The sequence below is a fragment of the Diospyros lotus genome, chromosome 8 (genome assembly GCF_014633365.1).
Source record: "Diospyros lotus cultivar Yz01 chromosome 8, ASM1463336v1, whole genome shotgun sequence".
Lineage (NCBI taxonomy): Eukaryota > Viridiplantae > Streptophyta > Magnoliopsida > Ericales > Ebenaceae > Diospyros > Diospyros lotus.
Genome location: NC_068345.1, coordinates 4,501,205 through 4,527,842, shown reverse-complemented (window position 1 = coordinate 4,527,842; position 26,638 = coordinate 4,501,205). Strand labels below are relative to the sequence as shown.

At 35.0% G+C, this 26,638-nt stretch overlaps 2 protein-coding genes across 2 annotated transcripts; one reads left to right on the top strand and one right to left on the bottom strand.

Annotated features, from left to right (window-relative positions):
• Window positions 1-3,682: 3,682 nt before the first annotated feature.
• Window positions 3,683-19,560, bottom strand: LOC127807289 (eukaryotic translation initiation factor 5B). The gene is made up of 12 exons (XM_052345002.1): window positions 19,306-19,560; window positions 16,336-19,118; window positions 16,139-16,246; window positions 15,958-16,058; window positions 15,729-15,819; window positions 15,507-15,617; window positions 15,365-15,430; window positions 10,574-10,633; window positions 7,344-7,901; window positions 5,802-5,921; window positions 4,283-4,402; window positions 3,683-4,200 (listed from the first exon to the last, which is right to left on the bottom strand). The coding sequence occupies exons 2-12, from the start codon at window positions 19,048-19,050 to the stop codon at window positions 4,135-4,137; spliced, it is 4,116 nt and encodes a 1,371-aa protein (XP_052200962.1). The 5' UTR covers window positions 19,051-19,118; window positions 19,306-19,560; the 3' UTR covers window positions 3,683-4,134.
• Window positions 19,561-25,015: 5,455 nt separating this feature from the next.
• LOC127807288 (histone H3.2) lies at window positions 25,016-25,839 on the top strand. Its single transcript, XM_052345001.1, has one exon. The coding sequence runs from the start codon at window positions 25,078-25,080 to the stop codon at window positions 25,486-25,488; it is 411 nt and encodes a 136-aa protein (XP_052200961.1). The 5' UTR covers window positions 25,016-25,077; the 3' UTR covers window positions 25,489-25,839.
• The last annotated feature ends 799 nt before the right edge of the window (window positions 25,840-26,638 follow it).

Genomic DNA, 26,638 nt, shown 5'->3' with positions numbered 1-26,638 from the left:
TTTTTTTTTGCTGTGTTTTGTGGCGAAATTTGATGATTTTTCCCACTTTTGGGGACATATTTTGTCTTGATTTTGGTGAAGTGGGACTCATCAATAATGTAAACCTTTTGTTAATTTCCTCAAAGTTAAAGCATATGTTTTTGTTTTGTAGTAGGCAAATTTTTTTTTAAAAGATTAAAAAATTTAAAATAATTTTTTTGGTTAAAAAGTGTAAATTTTCCTGACATCCTTCATAACAGACAAAACTAGATAACTCAGATATTCAAAAATCTCTCCAAAAATTCTACGGAAGATATAGACAATTATTCATAAAAAATTTTAGAATATATTGAAATAAATATTATCTATAAAAATCATAATTCTAACATGTTTTAAAATGTCAAAATAAACGTTATTTGTAAGAATCATAATCCTGAACTACTTAAAATTACTCCATGCCCCTCTATAAATAAAGATGCATTCATTTTAAAAAATGTACGTCTTTAATACTAGTTTTAATTCAACGTTCATTATTTTCAATGTCTGATGTAAGCATCATTTACATAATTATTTTCTTTCTTGTAAACTCAGGTAATTTAACGATGATATTTTTAATTAAATAAATTTATTATTGTATTTTGACGACAACATATTTGATTTAGAAGGGAGGGGCCGGGAAGGTGTTGGCCTCTCTCATGAAACTAGTCAAATTCAAATTATAAACAAATGAAAAACCCACTTTAATTTGAAATGAAATCTCTCAATTGTTTGATGAGATTGTGATAAGAGGAGTTAGGAGATCTAATTAATTAATAATTCAACATTTGGTTTGTAATTGAGATCTCACAACTATTGTTATCTTCAGCTCAACATTGGATAGTCTAATGCATGCATGCAGTGTAACCAATAAATCATAAGTAGATGAGTTCATACCTTGAAAAGAGAACATACATGAAGATAATTTGATAATAGGAATTCTACAATTATGAACTTGGGTTTGCTGATTTGGTAATGCAATGCTATAATGCACCGAAATGGTTTGGGTGTGTCGTTTTGGTATTTTTGAAATGTTTTTTTTATCGAAATATTGAGAAAAATCAAAAAACTATTTTTGGGTCATTTTTTTAATTTTGGAAATGTTTCATAATATTAAAAAAAATATCATAAATACATTTCCGTTTACAAAGAGTTTAGAGTCAATTTTTTTAATTTATTTCTAGAATTTATTTGAATACATTATAAAATTTATGTTTATTTTTACATTGAATAACTATTTTTTCATAATTTTTTATATTAAAAATTATATTTACAAAAATATCTATTTTTTTTTATTTACACGTTTTCTAGTATTTTCATCTCTTATTTTTTAAAAAAATATCATTTTCACTTCGTATCGTATTCGTTTTTCGTTTCCCGTTTTCGTGCAACCTAAATGTAATGTTATATTTTTTATTGTGTTATTCCGTAATTAGTATATTGTTATATTTATTAATTTTAAAAGTAACTGAAAATTTTAAAATAACTAAAAGGGACACTAAGATGTTAATTAAATAATAATTTAAAAAAAAGGTTCAATAGTTATAAAAATAAATATTCTACTAATGATAATGAATCTAATTAAAAATTATTATATTCTTTTATAAAGATGGGGATCTCTTACTTTTCTTTTAAAAGCGGCTTTATTTATTCTTTTTCCAAACAAATAGTTGTAATTTAAACACACAACAATTCTTTGTTAAACGATACCTTTTAAAAAATAATAAATAAAAATTAAGATCCAGTTCTTTTTATTATTTTCAGATTGTTTTTAATTTTTAATTTTTTAAAATAATAAAAAAGTGTTTACGTTCATATTTTCAAAAACAAGAAAATTTTTTATAAAAAAACTCAAAACGACAAAAAATTATTTTGGTTATTTTCATCACAAATATGTTTTAAAATTTTCAAAATACGAAAAACTCTATAAACAAAAAGAACGCGTAGCAATTTTAAAATAAATGCTCAAAATATAAAAATAAAAATAAATTCAAAACTAAAACACGAAAAAAAAAAACTCCTAATATATATATCTAAAAACACAACCATACAAAATAAATTTTTACAAATGTAAAACTAAGAGGGAGTGACTTACAAAAAGCAAGCACACAATATGGCAATACTTAAGTTACAAATAACACCACAATATATGATCAATGATAAGTAATTAAACTCACTTCATTTGGGGAAAAAAAAAATATTTATAAAAATTTGATGTGACCCATTTTTTCCCCTTATTCCAAGTGGATGGACTAATTCAAAGTTAAGGGTGGCACTACAAACATTGAGCCTGAATGCTGTATATGGAATTAAATAATGATGACAATATGTGTGTGTGTGTGTATACATATATATAGATATAGATATAGATACATTACTGTGTTTCTGAACTAAGCTAATGTACTTACTTTCCTCTGCTAAAATTACAGACCAAAGCAAACAGATATAGATATACATTTAGAGAGAAATAGTCACAAAAAAGTAAGTTATATAAAGAGAAGGTGTTGTTGGCCTCAGAAATTGTATAGAACAAGTTAAAGAAATATTACATTGGATTAATTATCTGCTGCCCATTATTTGTTGGTGAACTAGCTAGGTTTGCCAAACCCTTAAAACTCTGTGTGTGTGTGTGTGTGAGAGAGAGAGAGAGAGAGAGAGAGAGAGATCTGGGCTGGGCTAGAGGGAGGGGTTTGGCACACAAGAGATTGAGGGCAAGAAGAAGAAGAAGAAGAAAGAAGAAAGAAGAAAGTTTCAATGACGGTAAAGGTGGATGAGAGGTACTACCGCCTTAAGGTTGGCATGAAAAGAGGAGCTAAAGGAAGGAAGGACAACACATGGGATGGGATGGGATGGGAGAGTTGAGAAATGTAGGGGAGCGGGGGAGACTAGGCCTATTGTCGTAATTTTATTTTAATTTATTTTTTGACGAGTATTTTGTTTAATCTCTATTCTGATTTTTTTAATAAGGCAATCAGTATTGACCTCATATTCCACTTGTGTCTAATCTTACTTTGATTGGGGGGGGGGGGGGGGGGCAGTCCCTCCCTCTTGTTATCTCTAGATTAAAATATTTAAATACCATGTTATTTTTATGTTAGAATGACCTCAGATTCCACTTATGCCTTATTTATGTATATAAATTTTAAATGCTTTAACATAATAAAATTTTCAAATAAATATCGAGTTTCTCTTTACTCATTGCTATATATATTTTTGTTTATGAGAAAATATAATTAGACTCGTGAGGACATAATATATCATTACATTGAAAACTTTCTCAAAAGATAAAAAGAGTCTTGTCAACAAGGTTGACAATTAAGTTGTAACATTTCATTTCAAAAAGGAAGTGAAAATAGACTAGGATTTCCTTCCTAGAACCAAAAAACACCCGACTGACTCAGAAAATAATATTCAATGCAACTGTAATGCCATGTCAGTTGATATAATATCGTAACTAATCCAACCATATCTTACCATTTATATAATTTTTTTTTTTTTTTTTTTTTTTTTTTTTGGGGGGGGAGGGGGGGGGGGGTTAAATTCAAAAACAGAGAGACCAGACATGAGGACCTTACCTAAGAACCATAACTAAAAGAAATAATTTGTTAGCAGCGGATTTAGGAAATGTATAATGAAATACTAGAGATTATCTACAGGCACCAACAAATTAAAACAATTTCCCAAAAGATGAGCCCTTTGATTGATGAAGGTAATAGAAAAGAATCGCCAACATAAGCTTAAGAAAAGATTTGAAAGTGAACACATGAATCACTCTCTCTCTCTCTATTTGTGTCTCTGTCTTTGCCGGTGGTACCCACCAGCTTGCTTTTCTTTCATGCAAACAACCTCTTCAATTCATAAACAACAACAGCCCAACAAATCATCACAAAGACGGCATCATGATTGCAATCAAAGAGCTCACTATGCAAGTCAAAATTTGGCATCAAATTCCTTAACTCATCCTTCTTTCATCATATATGTCAACCTATCGGTTGTTCGACTCTGTAAATCTCTCCGCTTCACAAATTGCTGCTGGTTCTTTACATTAACCCCCGAAAGCCCCTCTCCTTGCATCTGGAAAGATGGATGCTTTGCTGATGCGCTGATGATGTTCAGAACTTACTGTATCTTGAAGAGGTTTTTCAGTTTCACAACCAGCCTCCACTCGTCAATACTCAGGTCATCCTGCAAAATTTCCAGATGTGTTACAGTAAGCTATAGCTTCTCGTCGTTGTGCAACTGAAAATACAGAGTTCAATTCTCTTACCCGATAATTAGCTTTAAGTATGTCAATTGATTTCCTGGAGATATGGCTAACAAGCTCATCTTCAAGCTCAAAATGCCTGCCAAACATTTTTTGCTGCTCCTCTGGATTGCTGCCCACAATCTGTCCAAGGCACAAATAAACTTGTCAGTGATCACCGTTACAGGATTGACTTTGCAATTCGATAGGATAAAGTGACATCGCTTATAGGATAAAGCAATCCATTTGGATTTCAAGGGCTTGATGCATAAAAGAACCACCCAGAAAAAGATGATGAAAATTGGCAAAAACTTCATGAAGAGAGATGGAACCTGTTGCAGTCAAATGTCTAGAGGAGCCAGTAAGCATAAATTAATACAAAGGACCCAAAAAAATGGTCACAACTTCGGAGGTTCAGTACGCAATGATCCTGTTAATTATATTATTCTGGGTTTATTATTTGAATGGTTGATTCACAACACTACTTTGATCGTCTAGCTTTTCCACAAATGATAGCATCTCTATCTTGATTTTAGATGCAAATTTACTTCTTGTACATAATATCTGAATGGTATGCTAAATGAATAAAAATGAGTGTTCTCAACTCAGTTTGCATTATCTGTAGGTCAGATAATCTGTACGTGCTTTGGAATGAAATATTAGAAAAGATGTGGGGTAGTTCTAGTACCTGTTTTTTCATTAACTTTTTAACATATTTATGATGAGAGTTTTAAACTGGTTTAATTACGGTTCACCTACCAGCTGAACAACCAACAAAAGCCATCAGTCAATTTCCTAATTTGCTCAACAATCTGGGTTTCAAGCAGACAGACAATTACCTGAACTTCAAAAGAGAACTGAAAACATATTTAATACATGTGACATAAATTCCTAGATCATTTAAACTGTCATATGAATATTTCTAGTAAAAGTTGGAACATATGAAAGACAGGCTCCACAAAACTCATTTTTATGTACAACACCACCAAGCCTTACTTCAAGTTAGAAAATTACCATGCTTATGTGTGTTAGAAATTTCCAGTTACATGCACAGTATGTTAAACAGAGATTCATCACATATCTCATGAATCTTTGAGAAGCATCCATCCAATTGTCCCAGCATTATGAAATTTAAGTTTCAAATCGGAGGGAAACTCAATTACAATTTCAGGCACCTCTTCGAGGAGTTCAGAGAAGTGCCTGTTCAGAAAGCCATGGGTCCACTATAAAGATGTCTGTTTTAAACATATATATGTACTATCACTGTATCACATGTCTGTGTTCATGCTTGATAAGAGTTTGGATTTTGGGGATCTTGTTGAAATGAACTTCACCATATTGCAGGTAAGCATTTCAAACAATTCATGGTCCAGTTTCCTATGAATATCTATAAGAGATCGGGAAGATGAAAATAAAGGACAATATAGCTTTCTTCTTTTGGCTATTCTGGTGACATCTCCATATAATACTTATCCACTACTTCGTCCAAATACACATAATAGTTATGAGGTCAAAGATTATGTAGAATATCTGGAAATCATACCTTGATGGCCACTTTCAGGCCTTTCTTTGCATAATCAACTGGCTTGTGATTATTCTCTATTGATGCAATTCGACCAATACCAATAAACTCCCTCTGGGGTATACAAATTGGAGTTCCAACCTGTACAATTAAGTTTAAATGGTTTCAGATGCCTTTGACACAAGCACTGACAAATTAGAAGCTCATTTCTTTTTCTTCTAATTTTGTTTCTCTGCAGTGCCAGAGGCAAGCATATGCAACTACTTCCAAGGAATTTAAAATGTGGAATAACAATACGTTACACTAAAACAATATGCGAGTAATAAAGGCATAATATAGTTAAAAAAATCTTAACTTGTCCAAATTAGAAAAATAAACAAATAAGTAAATAAATTAGAATTACAGACAACAATCTAAAGTCAATAAAGAATTTATTATGCTCAATCCAATAAATTTTATGTTGGTTTTCAGCTGCCTAATGCAATGCTTTTTATCCAGGCCTGGGACTGGCTATCAATAGGAGGAAAACCTTCAAGACTATAGGTGTTAAGGAAATTACTCAATCCCCAAGCATATTAGGTAGAAAATTGCGTATGTGGAATTCAAGTTCCATAAAAATAGAAACGCAATCAATGTTCTTGTGAAATTTGGAGACATTGCAAAAAAGATCAATTTTGACATGTTGGATCAAATGCCCAAAAAGAAGGGGAGGTAATAGCAGATGCTACTTAGAATCAATGCATGATGGTTAAAAGTGGAAAAGTGCATCCAACATCTTATATGATCATAAAATCTCTTCAAAACTCTTAAAAAAAAAAAAGTTACATTATAGAGCTATAAGGTCATCTTGTATGGCTTAAAATGTGGGTAATTAAGCACCAATATGTGCAAAATTATTAACATACCTAATATGAAAATGTTATGGTCAATGTGTGGCCATGTAAGAAAAGACAAATAAGAAACGAGATCATATGCAATATGGTCAAAGTGGGACCTATTAAGGATTAGATGACATAATCATGATTAAGATGGTTAGGACTTATGAGAAGAAACCCAATAAAAGCACCAATGAGCCGGGTTGGATGAAATGGAGAGAATTTGTAGCAAAAGAAAGAGAGGAAGACTAAAAAAACTTGGTGGCAAATCCTTAAAACATGAATAGGTTATAACGGCCTTATAGAGTAGGGTCATGGATAGAGATGGCTAGAGGTCTAAAATACATGTAGCCAACCCCACTTAACAGGATGAAAGATTGGGATGATTGTTGTTGTAGTAACCTGAAATTAGTAGTAGACCCAGGAGGGGCAAGTTTACAAGGATAATTTAGTCAAGAAACTGAATGTATATACCAGTAAACTTAAGAAATCCCCTATACTTCAGGTAGGGGATTCTTTTTTAGTAAAGGCTCATTCCGATGGAAAATCGTAAGGCAAAGCTTTGATCGTTCTGATGAGAATCAAAGGCAACAATTTACCAGTATCCTACTAGCACAATGTTGAAACATGTGGAACATATAACAAATAACCAAGTAAGAATGAAAGCTAAAATATGATGATTCAATACCTTGGCAATGCCTTCAAGAACATCAACCCCCAAAACAATGGGGTCCTTTTTGTTAAAAACACAGTTTGGCATGATCTTGAGTACGCATGGAAAAACTGCCTCTTCAGCAGCTTCCCTTTTCTTTTCTTCCTTCAGATTGTCAATGTAGGCCTTGAACTGATCAAATAAGTGATAGATGATATCAGCACAGAATATCTTGACACCAGCTTCATCCGCAAGCTCCCGAGCCTCTGGTGTCACTTTAACATCAAAGGCCAAGATTGTGGCATATTCCTTTTTCTTCTCAAGCATGACACTGGCCTTCATGACATCCTTTTTGTGTACTGGACCAATACTTATACCACTAACAGGTATGCTTACAGCTGGAGATTTCAAGAACTCCAGCAATGCTTCCAATGATCCAAGGGTAGAGGCCTGAACACAAACTCCCTCACCAGTTTTATCAATCCTGCTCAATACTGACTTCATATCTTCCATGGCTGCATCTTTAATATCTTCTAAATCATCATCAGGACCCACCACATACAGACTAGTTCCAGCAATTGCATGCTCAAGTCCCTGGAATAAAATTTAGAAATAAAGAAGAAACAATGTTAATTCAGTCAACAGGATTCAAAACATCCATAGGCAATGAAGCTATAAATGTGTGCATAAGAATGTCAGATGAGTTGTCAATCTATATTGTACACTACCATGGATGGGACACACATTGAAGCCCATGACTCAGAACTCTCAGAACCTTTGTTCTAGGAAAGATGGTTCTTCTAGATAAACTCACAAAAATAAGGCAAAGATTAGAATCTGAGGTTTCATACTTTTTCTCACGTTAATATCACATGTAAGGAGCAGTGGTGTGACCCTTAAGAGAAGTTATCAGAAAAAAAATTTCCCTTGGACCAGGCACCCATTGAGACTCTCTTTCTTCTCATCTGGGCCATTCTTTGGGCTTCTTACCACCCTTCTGGTGCCTTTCTATCTTAAACTTAGCCCATTGATTTTCTCACTTTGGCCCAGATTTAATCAGGCTTTATCACCATTTTTTGCCCACTAAAAAAACTGTGGTTAAGGCAACTACTCAACCTATTTTGAAACTTGGGCCCATTTTCAAGTCCATTGAACCACAACATTCAGCCCACAATCAGATCCCTGGTCAAGCCTTACCATTTTGTATGATTTTTCATGGAAAATAGTTGAGTTCCTCTGGTTGAAATATCTTTCCCAACCCCCCTTCTACAACAAGTCAGCAATTTTTTTATTATATCTTGACTTAATATTTTTCTCCGTATCCAATGTAACACGTCTGACTTGTTATACACCATCCAGTTTCAGATCCCAGTTTTTTATTTGAAGTCCCATGGTACCTCAATTTATTACCAAGCAGGGTTGGGATCCAACCCAACTCAGACAACAGCCCAAGTCAATCCCATTTTTTTTCTTCCTTTCTAATGGACCAACACCACTCTTGGGCCCCTTGGCCTCCCTGATAAATTGGGCTTCCTTTCAGAAACACTTTTGACAATTGATTGGTTAAAATTTTCAAAATCTAATTAATTCCTTACCCCCCCCCCCCCCCCCGGCCCTCCCCCCAAGGCCAAGCCTTCCATGGCTCTCTCTCTCTCTCTTTAAATTTTAGTGTTTTGTATTGTACACCAACACACCAAATCTCATTTTTTTTTTTTTCTTAAACCAAACCAATTCAACATAATAGCATCATCCTCTCCAAAAAGGCTAGCACATCTCCTCGAAGCAACCATTTTAAGCTCAAAATATACAAACTAAATGTAAGATTTTTACACCTATGAAATGTGGGAATATACAATATTTTTCTTAACAAAATCACCACAAGATAGCCTCAAAATGGCCCAACAAATCCACAGCAAAAATGGAGATGGATCAGCCTCTATAAAGCTGCATAATTAGCTTGTACCAGCTACAAACACCCAACCTTTTGTTTTCTTTTACCTCTGCAACATGGCCTCCTCTCTTCCTCCTATTTTTTTTAATTCAACTAGACTTTCCCAAAATATCATACAATAAAAAATCACTGAATTTGAATATCAGACGTCAGGAGGACGACCATAAGTCTACTGCTCCAGGCCCCCAAATGACACATTTCTTCCACTTTAATTCAGCAAACCATCTCCTGTTCTTCCCCTCTGTATTTCCCCCCCTCAAGAACTCTTAGAAGTTCACAAAATAAAAAATCATTCAAATTATCTACCAGATGCCGAAAAAAATTTACTATCCCAGCTTGCACCAGCTGAGAACACCCAACCTTCTCTTCCATTTTACCTCAACATATCGATCTCCTTGCCCTCTTTAACTTTTTTCCCTTTCAATTAAACTCCTCAAGAGTTCATAAAATCAAGAATCAGTACTAATTCAGTCCAAAGTACACTCATCCAAACTAATGTCCCCAAAAGGACATCTTTCCAAGTCACCCAACTTTAGGGCCCCCTCAAATTGTGTGGGGAACTTACAAGCCATATATTGTTTAGCTTATCAGGTCTATTTCTTTCATACCGAATTTCATGGGAAAAACAGAAGGGATTGTTTCTGTGAAAAAAGGCATCCTACACTCCTCATTTTGAGGCCGGCTGTTAGGCCCACTTTCAACCCGTTCTACTTCTTGAAAATCATTCACAAATTTATCCTGCTATATTAGATACAGGTTAGGTTAGGGGTCAGGTGATTCTTGCCTTCCAATTTTCATCTTAAAATGGATTTAAAATTGGAACATAGTTTGCTTACACAACCTGAGACCCATTTCCCTTCTTAATTACTAAGGCCAATTTCTTTTTTCCAAGAGGATGGTCTTGAATCTTCTAGGGTCAAATATAATCCAAATATCATCTTTTTCTTCTTTGACCATATTTTGTGTTCTTTTTAATGTGTTAACCCATGTAAGGCAATGTACAACCTTATATCATTTTGGGGCCCCTAAAAATTCACTGGGCTTTTCTTTAATTTCCTTAAGCCAGAATCTCCTAATAACATAATCTAGCCTGCTCACACCACAACATAATAATGCCATAACTGATCGATTACACAGCACAATAATCCTCAGAAAATTTGGCCCATAATTGTATTTGAATTTCTAAACGAATAATACAAATCATATCAATAGAGTTCAAAGTATTCTAGGCAGCATTTTCATTGCAGAAAAATAAGTTAAGTTGCTGGAGAAGCAGAAATCAAACAAAGTGACAGAATAAAATTATAGATATTACCTGTGCAGTAATCTTGATACCCATGGCAGCCTTGATTTCTTTATGATGCAGATAGGTTCCCTGAAGTAAAACAACCAGCACAGGTTAACGACTCTGTTGCATAAAAACTGAACTCAAACATTACCTTGAAAATTACAGGACAAAAACAAAGGAATATATCGGAAAAGTTCAATATCCCTTATGTCATAAAGAAAAGAATATACACCAACTAGCTCTACCTTCTTAGTCCACAAGAGTTTGGTCACCTTTCTATCTTTTCATTGTAGCATCTTTGTTACAATACTACAACATATCAAAGTATGGGTCTGCTACATGAATTCTAGTTTGCTAATCGTTTCTATCTACAGCTTTATCTTTGCCTCAATACTGAAAACACTAAAAACCTTGTTGCCACCATCTTTTCCCTCTAATTTTCAGTTACCTAAGTAAATGATCCTAGGGAATCAACAAAAATGTCCTCCCATTACTTCCTAAAACTATATGTAAAAGAAATAAAAAAAACTAATTAACTAATTCACAAAATGTCTTCTCCGAGGTTTACCCAATTTTGGAATCAAAATACTTCACAATTGTTCACAGGCAAATCTAACACAAATGGAGAACAAAAATGTGCAAGAAATTGAGCAATTGGATCTCAAAACTTACGCCCGCCCACATCCACACACACACAAAGCATTAGGCACAAAAAGGTTGCTCCAGAAAACACCAAAATCCCCAGAATATAGTACCTTTCATATTTGCTCCTCTAGATAGTTCCAGCACTGATTCAATTATCTAGAAGTAAACTTAAATAAAGCGAAAACTCAAAAGGGATGGCCTACAAGGTCATGGTTAAAGATGTTTGGTGATCTCCATTGCCTGGTGACATCAAGGTTTGGTGGTGGTGTAAATTATCTATCATATAGATGTCAAGGAGGTGGGGTCAGAATTCTCTTCTTCTGCTCTTTCAGTTTCTGGGTTTAGAACAAAGTTATGTTCAAATATCTCAATCTAGTAACAGATCATTCTTTCACAAATTCACTCTCAATCTAGTAGCTGAGCTCAGTCAAAGAAAAGCTCAAGTCAATTGGGACCAGCTGTCAACAGTCAACTTGAGAATACCATAATATCCCCCTCCACCAAACAAATGATCGTAAGATAACTTTTTGCAGTTTTAAAAAATAAAAGGAAAGGAAAGTAAGAAACACAAACAATTTTGTCCAAGCCTCAACTCTTTGATAAAAGAAACAAGGGTGGAGTTGTTTGGGTTCACGATAAAAAACACTCCAAATAGGTTTGTCAAAGATATTAAAAATCATTATTTGTACTAAAACTTACAAAAATTTCCTTCTGGAGATCCAAGAAAATTAAGGTTCTGGAAAAATAATCATAGTGCTCCTGTATTTTTTACTTTCATGGATCCAGGACATCTAATAAAAAGAGGATTAGTCGTTGGGATGGTCAAGATAGCTCAGCTAGTTCCAAAGACTAACTCAAGATAAAAGAAACAAAAGTGAAGTCATTTAGTGTAACAGTAAAAATTGTTCAACTATCTAGCAAAACAATAGCCTGTTAAAGAGTGTTGTCTCAAGTAAATCCAACATATTGGCAACTAGGATACATCAGAAATTTAGGGGGTATAGATAGGCGGTTTTCCAGCTTGTAAATAGAATTGAGTTGGGGGTCAAAACCGGAAATGTCTATAACGGTTATAAGTTTCCTAGTAGTTAACGCCCTATTTTTCTATAAATAGGACAGTAGTCTAGGCATAGGCGATTCATTCATTCTCACAAGAAAGTAGAAAGAGGAAGGCTTTGTGATAGAATAGTCTTTGTAATCTTGAAGGCTTGTAATCGTGAGGGATTGTACTGTGATCATTCTTTCTGAATCAAAGAAGGCTGCTCTCGGGAGGCTTTACAGGCTGGATGTAGGGTTGTCCTAAGGGGCAATCTGAACCAGGATAAAGGCTGTGTGTTTTTCTATGGTTTGGTTTAATTTCTGCCAATTTACATTCTGTTTTCACTCATTTTGATTTTATCTCTGTTGTTGTTCAAGACTGAGGGTGTGTGCACGTGTGAGGCAGTAGTTTAGGTCTAAATAATCTATTTCTAAGTGCTCCTAAGATAATAGTTCCCAACTCACTTGTCATGGGAACAGTATACTTCCAGTTTTGGATGGTTAACGTTAATTGAGTCGTTCTGACACATTTGAATGTTGTGTCAGCTGTAATTTTTCAGGTGGTTTCAGTAAATGACTAAGCTGCCAATTTTTTCAGAACAAGAGACTTCTAAATTGAGCTGATTTATAATCCCCAAACTAGTAACTTAGAAGCATTATATTTCCCAGAATCTAAGTCCAACATTTTGTACAGAACTGGCTCTAAACTGCCATGATGTACCAGTCCGTGGTTGGCTTATAATCCATCAAATTACAAGCTTAGAAGAGTTCTATATTTCTCTGGGACCTAGCTCCTACAATTTGTAGAAGAATTGGCCTTTGGAAGCCATGTTAGGGCCCCTCTCTCAATTTCTAGCTTCATCGCGTGAACAATGTGCATTAACCAGAAAGAGGAAAAAAAACAGCCATCTACAATATATCACCCAAGGCCAAAAAAGTAAAGGTAAAAATACACATCCAAAAGGAGGAACATCCCTGTTTTCCCTTTATTTTTCCAAGCAAGACACAAACATCCATGTGCCAACGCAGACCAGAACCTCCACGTGCCCTTTGAAAGTGTCAGCAGACACCACCTGAGCTAACCAATTGATGATAACCTACACTCTTCCCCAAATAAAACCTCCTAATCCAGCAGATTACAGAACAAAAATTGACCCAAGAACATGAAATCTAGTGTTTTCCAAGACAAAATCGAGGTTGAAGTCAGTGAAAAATCAATACTTCCAAACACAAAGAACAGTTTGGTTTTCTCAGATTTTCAATCAAATTCAATTCCAATGGCTGATTGATGGCAAATTGAAGTTATATGAGATGTTTTTGATGATTTGGGGTTGATTGTGATGAAACTGGATGAATTTGGAGTAATTTAAGATTTAAAAAAAACATGGAAAATTTCGTGTCTGTACATATGTACGTACATGGTCCTCTGCCAGTTCGGTGATCCCCTCTGGCTTTTTGTGGCATGCAGTGCATGGCAACAGAGTACACTGATGGTGGCAGTGTAGTGGTGATTGGTCGATTTGGGCAATGGAGCTGGTGGCTCTCTTCTATAAAAAAGGCAGCCCGGCAATCGGTTTTTGGCACAAATCAATCACATCCTTGATCAATTCTAAGAATTTGATGGACAGATCTGAGAAATGGAGGAGAAGAAAGAGGGTAAAATTGAGGATTATTGGTGACAGGGACACCGGAAAAACAAGTCCAATGAACTGGTAACAGCAGCGACCGCGGAAAATGGGGGAGGAGGAGGAGGAATCTCGCTGGAGAATAAAGAAAATCAAGGATTTTTCTGATCTCGCTGGAGAATAAAGGGTCTAAGCGCTGTAAAGAGAAAGAAGAAAGAAAAGAAAAGGAAAAAGAAAGAAGAAAGAGGAAAAATTCAAGTGCTGGGAAAAATTCAGGGCTTGAGAATTTGCCTCGAATGTGCCAACGCAAGCAAAGGAACTAGACGTCGACTCATCGTGGTTAAAACTCAAGAAATTTCCCTCACCAAAAATCACAAAGTGACTGTTCTCCCCCAAAAACGTCTCTTATATTTATTGCATGATTTTTATTATTGAAATTACTGGCATAAAAGCATGAAAACTACTTGTTGCACATTTTCTATGATGCATTGTAAATGTGGTTTATTTGTATAACCATGGGGTTTGGGTAGCTTGTGCTGAGGGTACATTACATTTTTGCCCAAAACAAAGTTAAAAAGGATGAACGCCATAAACTGCATCCTAAACCAAACTTGGAAGTCAGCAAACAGGCATTAATGCATAGCAACATTAAAAATCCCTCCAAGGCTAAGAAGTGTCAATTCATGATCCTAAACACAAACCATGCACGAAGATTATTTTTGAGCCCTCACTAAGTGGTCTCATCAATTACAGTGGTATGTTCAACATCCTGGGTGATCCAAGTAATAGCAAGGGGGAAAAAGAAAAGATAACTAATGATGGTTCAATTCTTGTTATTTTTATCACATGTTCAAGTTGTACCTGTATTCAATGAAAGGATGTATTTTTGTAAGTTTAGATTTTATTTTGGAATGAACATAATAAACAGTTTTATTGACGTTTTAACATACTTTGTTTAGGTTTCAATCTAGACCACATTCCGGTTGTTGGAACTCTGAATAAATCGCCTTAATCTCATATGGTAGCATTGTGAAGCAAGCAGGGGCGGAACTACATGTATGTGAGGGTGGGCAATTGCGCCCCCCCCCCCCCCCCCCCAACTCAACTTCTAAGATTGCCTTGGGCCCTTAATATTGTGCATATAAATTATTATGCCCAACACTTGCCCAACCCCCCCCCCCCCAACTCAACTTCTAAAATTGCCTTGGGCCCTTAATATTGTGCATATAAATTATTATGCCCAACACTTGCCCAACCCCCCCCCCCCCCCCCCCCTAAAATAAAAAAGATGAGAGGCAATTAAGTAATGCAAAAAAAATTTAGTATGCAGACTTTTGCCCCTCTAACCCAAGATCCTGACTCCACCACTGGGAGTAAGGTATTGAGGGTTCAGGGGGAAATTGTGAAAAATGAGGATCAAAAAATAAAATTTCTTTATATATAGGGGAAAAAATGTCCCCGGGACCACCGAAGTCTTACAAAAGAAAATAAAGGATGGAAGAGAACTTACCTTAACACGGAGTTCCTTCATTGGATGTGGCGTCAGTAATGCTCGAATTGTGGTAACAATAGGTCCCTGAAAATAAAATCATATCTAAAATTTTGAACCAATATCCTTAAAATCTCAGCCACTAATAATGAATTAAACTTGCCTGCATGCCACAAACAACTATCTGATCTCCTTCATGAAGCACACCATTAACTAACACAACATCAATGGTAGTTCCATGGCCTTCAACAACCTTAACCTCCAAAACAGTACACTGGCAAAGAGTTCCAAAACATGATCAGTAATGAAACCTTCCCTACATGTATTCACCAAAAGAAATTGACATTGAGCTGGGCAGCTGCCTCTACTAGAGAGGTTGGAGTACCTGAATCTCATTACTGTATGTAAGTTTTTCTGCCATTGTCTTCTGAGTCCATTGAACTAACAATAACAATAGATCAGGAATGCCTTCACCACTGTGTGCATAAAACAAAAACATCAGCACAGAAGTGACAAACCAACAGACTTTTCTAGGATATGCTGCAGAAGAAATTTGAACCAACCAAAACCAGCCCAGATAAAGAGCATGAAAAAATATCAGGACAGCAGTGTACCTGATTGCACTTGTGGGTATAATACTGTAAGTTTCCCCCATTTCTTTGTTTTTATAATATAATTCTGTGTTTAATCCTTGTTCCTTAAACTGGGTAATAACCTGAAATGATAACAAAAACATTTGAATTGAGATAGTTGGGGTTTATGTCATCATGATGTAATAAGCAGGGTATAAATGACCTGAGTGAGCCTCGTATTAAATTCCATTTGGACATCTTTGGATTGTTGCTTCATTGTCTTCACAATTGGTGCATTCCGGCAAATTTTCCACCCATATAATCTGTCCACCTGAGAGTTTCAAAATCAAACAAGAAAAATAAGCAGTACAGAGATTAAATGGAAAGCAATATGTACTCTGAGGGCAGTGAAATCTCCACCTTATTCAATGCAACAATAAATTCGGTATTCCTCATCTTCAGAAGATTGAGTGATTCAATGGTCTGTGGTTCTAACCCATGCATAATATCGACAACCAAAATTGCAATGTCACATAAACCAGAACCCCGAGACCTTAAGTTAGTGAACGATTCATGTCCAGGGGTATCAATAACCAATAGACCTGGGACCTTCAGCTTCGCATCAGCTTTCAGTTCTTTTGTTCTGTCTCTTATGTTCTCTGCTGGAAAATATGTTGCACCAATTTGTTGAGTAATTCCTCCAGCTTCACCTTCCTGAACATTAGTCCCTCGAATACAATCAAGCAGCTTAGTTTTCCCAGTATCAACATGACCCATAATGCAGCAAATAGGGGATCGGAGGTTACTTTCACTCTGGTTATCTGTAACAGCAGTATCAGGCTGGCTTTTTTTACTTTCAACATCATGAGATTTAACGGGCAAGGTAGACCTAACTTTCTGGGATGTAATGGCAGGCTTGGCAGACACAGCAGGTGGGCCTGCATCATGACTGGATGAAAGTGCACCCTTTACCTCTTTTCTAATCACGCGCTCAGGCTCAGAGTCAACCTCTTCATCAGCAAATGCACTTTTACCAGGCAGTTTGAGATCTGCATCATCCCAACTCTTCGCATCCCACTCATCCTCATCGTCTTCTTCTTCTTCAATTCCATTCTCTTCAGCCACATTGTCAGCTTCTGTTTTCTCCTCCATTTGTGTATCCTCTTCCTCTACCTTTTCTGGTTCCACAGAATCAACGTCAGCCACTTCTTCCTGCTGGTAGTCCTTTGCTTCCATGCTTTCAACAGCCTTTGCAGGAGCAACACCATTTGCTTGAGACTGATGTGGTTTTGACTTCTTTGTTTGATACTTTGGCCGTTTGGTAGGGGCGCCAGCCCCATCACCAGTAGGAAGAGGCAAACCTCCTGAATTAGCAAGTATCTGGTTCCTCATTGCCTCCAGTCGCCGAGCTTCTTCCTTTTGTTTCCCCGTTAAAAGCCTTCCTTCCTGCTTCTTCCTCAAAAGCTTCTCCTTTTCCTTTTCCTTTTTTAGGCGTTTCTTCTCTTCTGCTTGCCTTTCAAGTTCTTCCTGCCGCCTTCGTTCTTCCTCTTCCTTCCTTAACCTCTCCTCTTCTTCCCTCTTCTTCTTTTCCTCCAACTCCTTGAGTCTGGCTAGTCTCTCCTGCATCTCCCTTACATGCTTTGGGACTTTTTTATCTGTTGATTTAATTTTAGTTTCATTCTTTGTTTCTTCTTGTTTTTCTTCCTCTGGGGGTGCAGTTGCTGCAGCAGCTGCTGCTGCCTTCTTCTCTTTTTCTTTTTCCTTCTTCTTTTTCTTCTTCTTTGCAGCAGCAGACTCCACAACCCCCTCTTCTTCAACTTCCTTTTCAACTGCAGCATCTACAGAACCAACTGGTTCAGGCTGAGTCTGAGCCTTGTCCTCCTGAGGCAGAGCAGGAGCAGGTTTTGACGTAGGAGATGCTTCACCAAGCTCCGCAAGAATTTTGTCAAGATCGTCCTCTTCTTGAGCAGTCCTTCCACCCTTCTTTTTCTTCTTTTTGTTTTTTGAAGTTTCAGCCATTTCTTCATTTACCTGTTTGCTACTTCTGGAATCATCAGCCACTTTATTCTCAGTAATCACAGTAGGTTGCTCAGGTTGAACCGCATCAAATGATTCATCATCAAGCCCAGATTCCAGTGCGCCAAACACACTATTATTTTTCTTCTTTGAAGACTTTTTTTTACCAGAAATTGTAATAACTGATGCATCTTCATCCTGAGCACCAATATCATCAGTAGTTGGCTCACCCCCTGACTTAGAGACAGATGTTCCCTCTTTGTTTTCTTCATCAATAAAAGCAGCAGAAAATGAAACACTCTTCTTTGAAGCCTTTGAAGATTTCTTTTTCTTACCTGAGAAAGTAATGGTAGTTGCATCCTGTTCTTCATCTTCAACTTCAGCCTTCACTTCATCATCCCCATCATCAAGCCCATCAAAATTAGACTCGTTGAACACATTACCACTACTCTTTTTATTAGATTTTGATGGTTTCTTCTTTCCTGAAAAAGCAATAACTGGCTCTTCATCATGATCAGGTTGCTGCTCTGTTACCGAATCATCAATAGCATCCCCATCTTCATCAGCAATTGCCCCAAAAGCCGATGGCTTGGACAAATTACCACTACTCTTTTTTGACTTCGATGACTTTTTCTTCCCCTTAAAAACTACAACAGACTCCTCATCATCGCTGCCAACAACATCATCTTTATCATCAGTTATGCCAGACTTTTCATCATCATCTTCATTCCCATCCTTATCGTCCTCCTCGAGTAACCCAAAACTGGAAGCACTAAACAAACTGCTGCTCCCACTATTCTTGGACTTGGACTTCTTCTTCCCTTTAAACTGTACATCCAGAACATCATCATCATCCTCTTCGTTGATACTCCTTTCCTCTACATCCTCGTCTTTATATTGCGAATTCTTGGCACTTCCCTTCTTCCCCTTCTTCTTGCCACCGCCAACTAGCAATGATTTCTCCTCCTGAACTGGTTGTTGCTCCGACAAATCCGTCCCTATCGAGTACTCATCATCATCAATCACCGGCGCCTTCTTCTTTGATTTCCCTCCAGCGCCCTGGGCCGCTACCGCAGGGCCGCTGTCGTCTTCACGGGCGGTAGGCTTCTTCCGACCCATCTAGATTTTGTGATTTCGACGGATGGCAATTGAACTCCAGCAAACACCAGAAACCAACCTCCAAAACCCTAATACCAAATCAACGACCCAAATCAGAATATGCAGAACCAAAAAACGAACAAAATCAGATCCATATGCACAAATTTATGTATCTGGCACGCACAAAGCATATCAGATTCCTCTACGGATAATAAAAGCATGATCATATAATCAAATCTAATAAAATTCAAGAGAGTTGGCTTACAGAGAGCTTACCTAGACGATCAAGGGACGAAATTAAATAACACAGTCGATTTATACTTCTGTGTGGTAATATGTATAATCAATCGAAGCAGATGCCTTGCGTGGTTCGGCGTTCAGAGATTGGATTCGGTTTAGAGAGTGAAGGAGATAATGGGAGAGAGCTCGGAGCAGAGAGAAAGGAAGAGTGATGGGGAAAGACCAGAATGAAGAGAGAATCGGAGCGAGGTCAGCTATTATAGGTCTGCTATTCCTTCTAGGGCTGTGTATTGGAATGGGCCTCCGATATGGATCGGAGTCAGACATTGAAGTTGGTTTATTACTTGGATAAATTACAACGTATATCTATCTATCTGTATAATTATATACCAAATTTTTATTTTTATTTATTTTTAAATTTTTTTCTATAATCACATTGAATTATATTTTTTATTACAATCATAGATTGATAGATCTTGTCTCGAAACCTTGTTTCTTGCATGGTTACTCATCGTTGTTAGAATATACAAATAGTTTGCATGTCTCTCGCCTACGTTAAGTTACGTTTTAAATTAACAATCAACATTAACGAAATCATGCAATAATCTATAATTAATAGAAATATAAAATTGTATCTATCAATCATGTTATGAATCGATGTACAACAAGTTTTAATATTTGTCATGAATATCAACTAAGTTCTTCAATATGAAAATAAAAAAGTATTTGACATTCTATAACTGCCTTGTTGAGTCTACGAAACTTTGTTTATTGTTGTCAACTCGTAATGTCTTCCTTGATTTGCTTGCTTATTTCTAGTTCATAATACATAATACCTATTATATAGTGCTATAAATTAATCATCAAAAACTCACTCTTCAATCATCACTTCCAACGTAAAAAGCCAAACATTTTGTTAGATGTCCCGACTTGGGAACCTCGTTTGCCTTTGATACTTTAAAATTGAGTGGTACTTAAGTAGTTAAGTTTTCGAATGCGAACAACCTCATGTTCTTTCGTAAATGGCTTTTTCCGAAGATGTTGGAAGGAATTGAGCATACGTATGTCATTAATTCAAATGAATATGATATATATATATACACAATACACATATATCGAGGCCGATAGGGTAATCGAATATCATCTATTTCTTAAATTTTGTCAATTAATATTAACGGCATCAATAAATTTATATCTTACTAGCCAATAATATATTACCATCTCTACCAATGAGAAATGCTCTAGTGCAAGCAAGAAAATCTATTGATAGGTTCCGAGCTCAAATATATTTTTGTTAAAAATAATGGGTTATCATTAAATATATAAACTACCTTTTACTTATCAAAAAATTAATGATTATTTTATTTTTTGTTAATAATTAATTAAAATAAGTGATCAGTGAGTACCATTCACATAAACAAAAATTACCAAACCAAATTATTGAATTTTGGTTAATTTGATTCAAAGGCAGGCTCAAGTTTGCAAAAATTGCACTTATAAAAAAATTTCAAATAATCCTCTCAAATATGCAAAAAATGTACTTAGGCTATAATATTTGAAGAGATTTTGAAATTGCCCCACCCAAATTTGCAAACATTACATATAGGCTATAATATTTGACTTTTTTTTTTCAAAAGTGTGCCCCTAAATATAATATATGCTCAATTTGTAAAAAGAAAAAAGTTAGGGGTAACTAAAATAAACAAAATTGAATAAATTATTAATCATTTTTGAATTATACATATATTCTAAAGTTAAAATTTTATTTTTTAATTATAATAGATGAGTTTTTTAAATGGAAAATAATGTTAGATTAGAGTCACATTTTTAAAATTTGATAGTCAGATGATAAAAAAAAAATTTAAAATGTTGTGTTAAGATAAATTTACAAGTTTTTTCGACTAATTATTTATTATATGAATAAGAAAAACAATATATGTAAAATATACTTATAGAAAGACTTTATCAAGTATCAACTTTGTCATTATATTTTGTCAATGAAAAATATTTAAAAAAATACTAAAATCATATATTAATTTAATAAATTTAACAATTAATTAGAATATAATATAGGAAACAATTTAGGTTGAATTTTTGTTTTTTAAAAAATTCAGTTCCGGTTTTGTATATGAAATTTAAGTTAAAACTAAAATAACCGAAATAATATGTACGTATTTATATAATTTTTATACTAATTTTAATAACCAAAATAATATGTATAATTTTTATAACAAGTAATAAGTAATAAATTGTTTTATTGTAATGTTGCCAATTTCTAAATTTTGTGTTATAATTATGTTATAATCAATATATTTCAGTTATTTTGGTTAAATTGATTTTTTTAGTCATTTCGATTTCAACCGTTAATTAGTTATTTCTAAAATTAGATTCAGTTCAATGCATTGTAAATATATTTGATTTGGTTTTGAAGTCCCACAAAAACCAAATGCTGGTTTTAATTTTAAAACATGTACTTAATTTCTTAAATTATAAAATATACTTATGATGAATATATATAATACTTGTATATGTACATTTTACTCGAAACAAATTGATCATTGTTATGATTGCAATCATAGCTCTTACTTATCTAGTCGTTCTTTTGCCATGTCTTCACATAACGGTCACCCTAGTAACATTTGGGGATCCTCGTTTGCAACAACCACATGAAGTAGGATGTTTAATCATTGAAATTTTGACTGTTAACTGGGGTTGCAACCGAGTCAAGTTAGCTGAGTCGAGCTTCGCTGAGCTTAGGCTCAGCTCGTCAGGAAGCTCGGCAAGGGCTCGGAGTTGCAGGTGGTCGCAAATAGCAAATGAGTTGGTGCAGAGACGGATTCAAAAATCTATGTAAGGGGAGCCTAAATTATTTTTTTTTTTAGATATAAAATTACACATCATAAGCTTTGGGATGGGTTGGAATTTTGTTTGACTGAATTATTAGTATAATTTATTATTTTTTACATTAAAAAATTATTTTTAATTGTGACTTGCCCTGAGATTCAGCCTAGGGTAACTCATGCATGGATTCGCACCCTAGGTTGGTGTTAGCATCCAGTCGGATAAGGTAAATTGGTTGGAGATGAGGTGAATGGTTGGCGGTCACCTTCACCAAAAAAGGCAAATGGTTGTAAGCATGGATGCTGTAGCTACTCGGTTGGAAAAGATAGACAAGAATGTCGGTCGCAACCAATAAGAAGAATGAGAAGTCGTTGGTTGTCCTTACTTAGTGTTCAAATGAGAAAAATATGAGGAGAAAAAGCCAGTGAGGGACAAGGGCGAAGGCAAAGTCATTACCATGCTCCCTACTAGAGAATATGAGGATTAGGCAATCAAATGGACAAGGAAAGGAAATGAACAAGTGAAATAACAACTAGGGTTTATTGGATAAATCGCCCTTACTAAATCTAATAAATACATATGATATAATGATAATATGTATATATACTTATTAGAAGTAATATATTTATAAAATATATGTCTAATATATACATGTATTTTTTAACCATAAAATAATATATTTATAAATTAGTCTATTTTCACAAGCTAATCACAAACTTCTAATCAAGTTTGTTCACGAACCTCTAATTGAACCAATTTGCCAACTAATGAACAGAACTTTATTGAGCTCAAGTTCGGTTTGTTTACAAATCGAGGTTCAAAGCTAAACTCAAGTTTAGTTCATTTAATTTAAAAAACGAACGAGTTTTTATAAAATCAAACATTGAGCCACTCACAAATGACTCAACTCATTTGTAATTTTAATGTCGACCATGTTGACTATAATATTATGCACAATTGGGGCTAGCTTATTCACTACTACCTACACCAGAAGGTAACAAAATTCCTGTGATTATCAGTTCCAGTTTGGCTTGGCTTAGTTTTTTATTGACCTCAACTTGAGTTTGATTTGATTTTATAAAAAAATTAAGGATTTAGTTTGGTTTCAATTTGAAAGCACAAAAACACAAACCGAACCAAAGTTACGAAATAAATTGAATTGAATAATGACTTTGAATCGAGCAAGCATACTATTTTAGTTTTAGGCCTTCTCTTTACTTAGTTTACTAATTATAGCAAAACCCTTGCCTTTCCAATCCTAAGTTTCTTTCTTCTCTACACCTCAACTCGATGACTACATAGTTTCATTACTAAGTCGATCTTATCTCTTATATTCATTATCTAAACTTAAATATCCTTCAACTCAATGTCATATTGTCTCAATTGAAGATTTAAAGCCATTGACCAAGAGACCAAGCTTATCAACTAACTCTAAGTCAACAAACGTCTATCTCTCTCTCTCTCAAAAAGGTTAGTATTTACCTCAATCATATCTCCAACTTTGCTTTGTCTCCAAATAAGCAAATATTTTTTTACCTTATCTATCTCTCATTATCTGGATAAATTAGACCTCCAATATCTAACAATCGAGTTCCCAAACAAATCATTTATTAATAATATTATGCAAGTCCTAGTAAATGTGCATATCGCTTGAATTTCAATTTCAATGGTAAGGACTTGATTAATTAATTGAATTTTCATTTTCATTTGAAATAGTGTCTTGTTCTAATATGATCTTTAAATTGAAATCAAACCAAACACAAAGACACTAAAATATTATGTGATTTCTGATCAAAATAAGAATTTAGTTAACATTAATTACCAAAAAAAATTACACCAGATTTTAATTTTAAAACAAACTTTTAAAATTTTCAACATTAGCATCATACTTTAATCCATATCAATTATGGGTTATTGTCCAATTAAAAAAAAGTCTTTTAAATATTATATAATAAATTAATATATAATGGGTTGAACCATAAATTGTTAAAAATTAATGGCTCCATATATTACTTTTTTTTTTTTTACTTAAAAAAGGTAGATCAAATACGTCCTCAAAATTTAATAAAATTTTGGTATTTTGTATGGTGAGATGGATAATTTAAGCCATTTCATTATCTGAGTTATTACCATACTAATGACTATATCATATTTTAATCAAGGATGGATCTATGATTAATTATCTTGGGGACTTCATTTTTTTTTTTTTACCGTGAGCTTCGCCAATAAGAGAAAAATAAAAAAAGACAAAAATGAAAGCTTAACCAACTTTAACATACTCAATGATGTGCAATTGATGAGAAATTTCAACAAGAGATAGAAAAATAGTACTGAATTAGAACTCTTAAGAAGTTGAATTGTGAAATCTGAAATTAAGAATTAGAGAATATGTTTAGATTTGGGTTTGGGCTTAAGCAAAAAAATTTATCATTTTTAAAAAAAAATTAGGTGGGCTCTAACTCACCCTGCCCATCTAATTTTAACAACAACAGTCAATTAGGAAAAATAATAAATTATTACTAAGATTAAATAAAAGTAGAATACTAGAAAAATAAAATTCTATTTAAAAGACTAAAATTCAATTGAACCCAAGTTTAGTCAATGTAAGTCGGGAGACTAAAATAATATTATTGGGAAAGATTGTATTTTTAAGAAGTCGGAAGATAAATTAATGCAATTTAACCAAACCTGAAGGGTATTCTGCAAATATAAGGCGCACTTTCTCTGTGGCAAAATAAAACCTAACAAAAGCACACGGACAAGGATCCGCGTGCACCCTGTCAAACAAATCCAATCCGTTCGTTCCCATCCACATCCAACGCTTCAAATTCACCCGCGCACAAATTTTGCCCGAAATTTCAAATTTCGCTCTCTGTTCCTCTCTCTATATATATTACAGACAGCTCCTCTCGTTTCCAGAAGCAGCCTGAAACTGAAGTCTTCTTTCGCTATACGGTACATACGATAATGGCAAGAACGAAGCAAACTGCCCGGAAATCGACCGGCGGGAAGGCGCCGAGGAAGCAGCTGGCGACGAAGGCGGCGAGGAAGTCGGCGCCGGCGACGGGAGGGGTGAAGAAGCCGCACAGGTTCCGGCCGGGGACGGTGGCTCTGAGGGAGATCCGGAAGTACCAGAAGAGTACGGAGCTGCTGATCCGGAAGCTGCCGTTCCAGAGGCTTGTCAGGGAGATCGCGCAGGACTTCAAGACCGATCTTAGGTTTCAGAGCAGCGCTGTGGCGGCCCTCCAGGAGGCTGCCGAGGCGTATCTCGTCGGGCTTTTCGAGGACACCAATTTGTGTGCCATTCATGCCAAGAGAGTCACCATTATGCCCAAGGACATTCAGCTTGCTCGGAGGATCCGAGGCGAGAGAGCTTGATTCAGGCTCGTTACAATTATTCGGTGATTTTATTGTTCCGATCTTCGCTTTGATTGGAAAAAAAAACCTTAGAATTTCTCGTAGTAAATTCCAGATCTGTTCTTCCGTTTTCTTTCACTTTCTAGTTGAAAGATTAATGCAAGATCAGTGTAGTGTGTTTGTTGATCAACTAAAAAGGCTCCATAGCTTAATCTATAAATGTGTAGGACTCTTGGATCTTCATTTCTGATGATAAGTGCTATCTAGCAAGGTGATGGATCCATAAAAACAAGCTATTTGCCTCTTTCTGCATTTTGAGACAGCTAGGGCTATATGGTTACATTTTTAGTTTATGTTTTCAGGATATGGCTTTTTACTGATATTCAGGTTTGGTTGTCCCTTATTATTAGCCCTAAACATTAAAAGGAAGAAGGATTAGGAACTTAGGATAATCAACTCATAATCTTCACATGGAAAGAAAGGTGGAGCAACATTTCTCTTAAAACATTTATGAATTGCAATCGGTCGATAGCAAGTCTCTCCCCAGATATGATTGCAACATTCATCAAGCAGTTCTACAAGGTTGAAAAAGATGATTTCCTGGGACATATTCCCTTATAGCAAGTTCATCCCAAATCAAGGTTCAGGAAGTGGGCACTCTTTCAGAAAAAAAACAAAGATCAAAAAGGTAGCAATCATGATCCCATAATAAACGAATATTGCATCATTTGGCTGCAACCTCCCTCCCTAAGTGATAAACTACAACACAGTGCAAATTTCTTATAGAAGACATGGAAAATATTTATCCTTTACTCTTATCAGATATATGATTATAAAAGAATGGTTGGAGAATTTAAATTCATGTACCTAACCATACGATGAATAATCATTATATTAAAATTTGTAATTGTTGGAACTCAAGCTGAATCTTGTATTCTAGAATGATAAAAAATACAAGAGAATTAACAAGTTGTGAATCATAGTACTTGGTATCCATGCTAAATTTCTGGTCAGCTTGAAATGGTTGCGCGAGGATGGACAAGTTAAGAAGGCTATGAACATTTGTATACTTCAAAGGTTCAATGAAAAGATATGTGTTATGAGTACTACAATCAGATCTTCAATTACCTAAATTCACAAGTGTAGAATGTCTAAAATTAAATAAGATTAT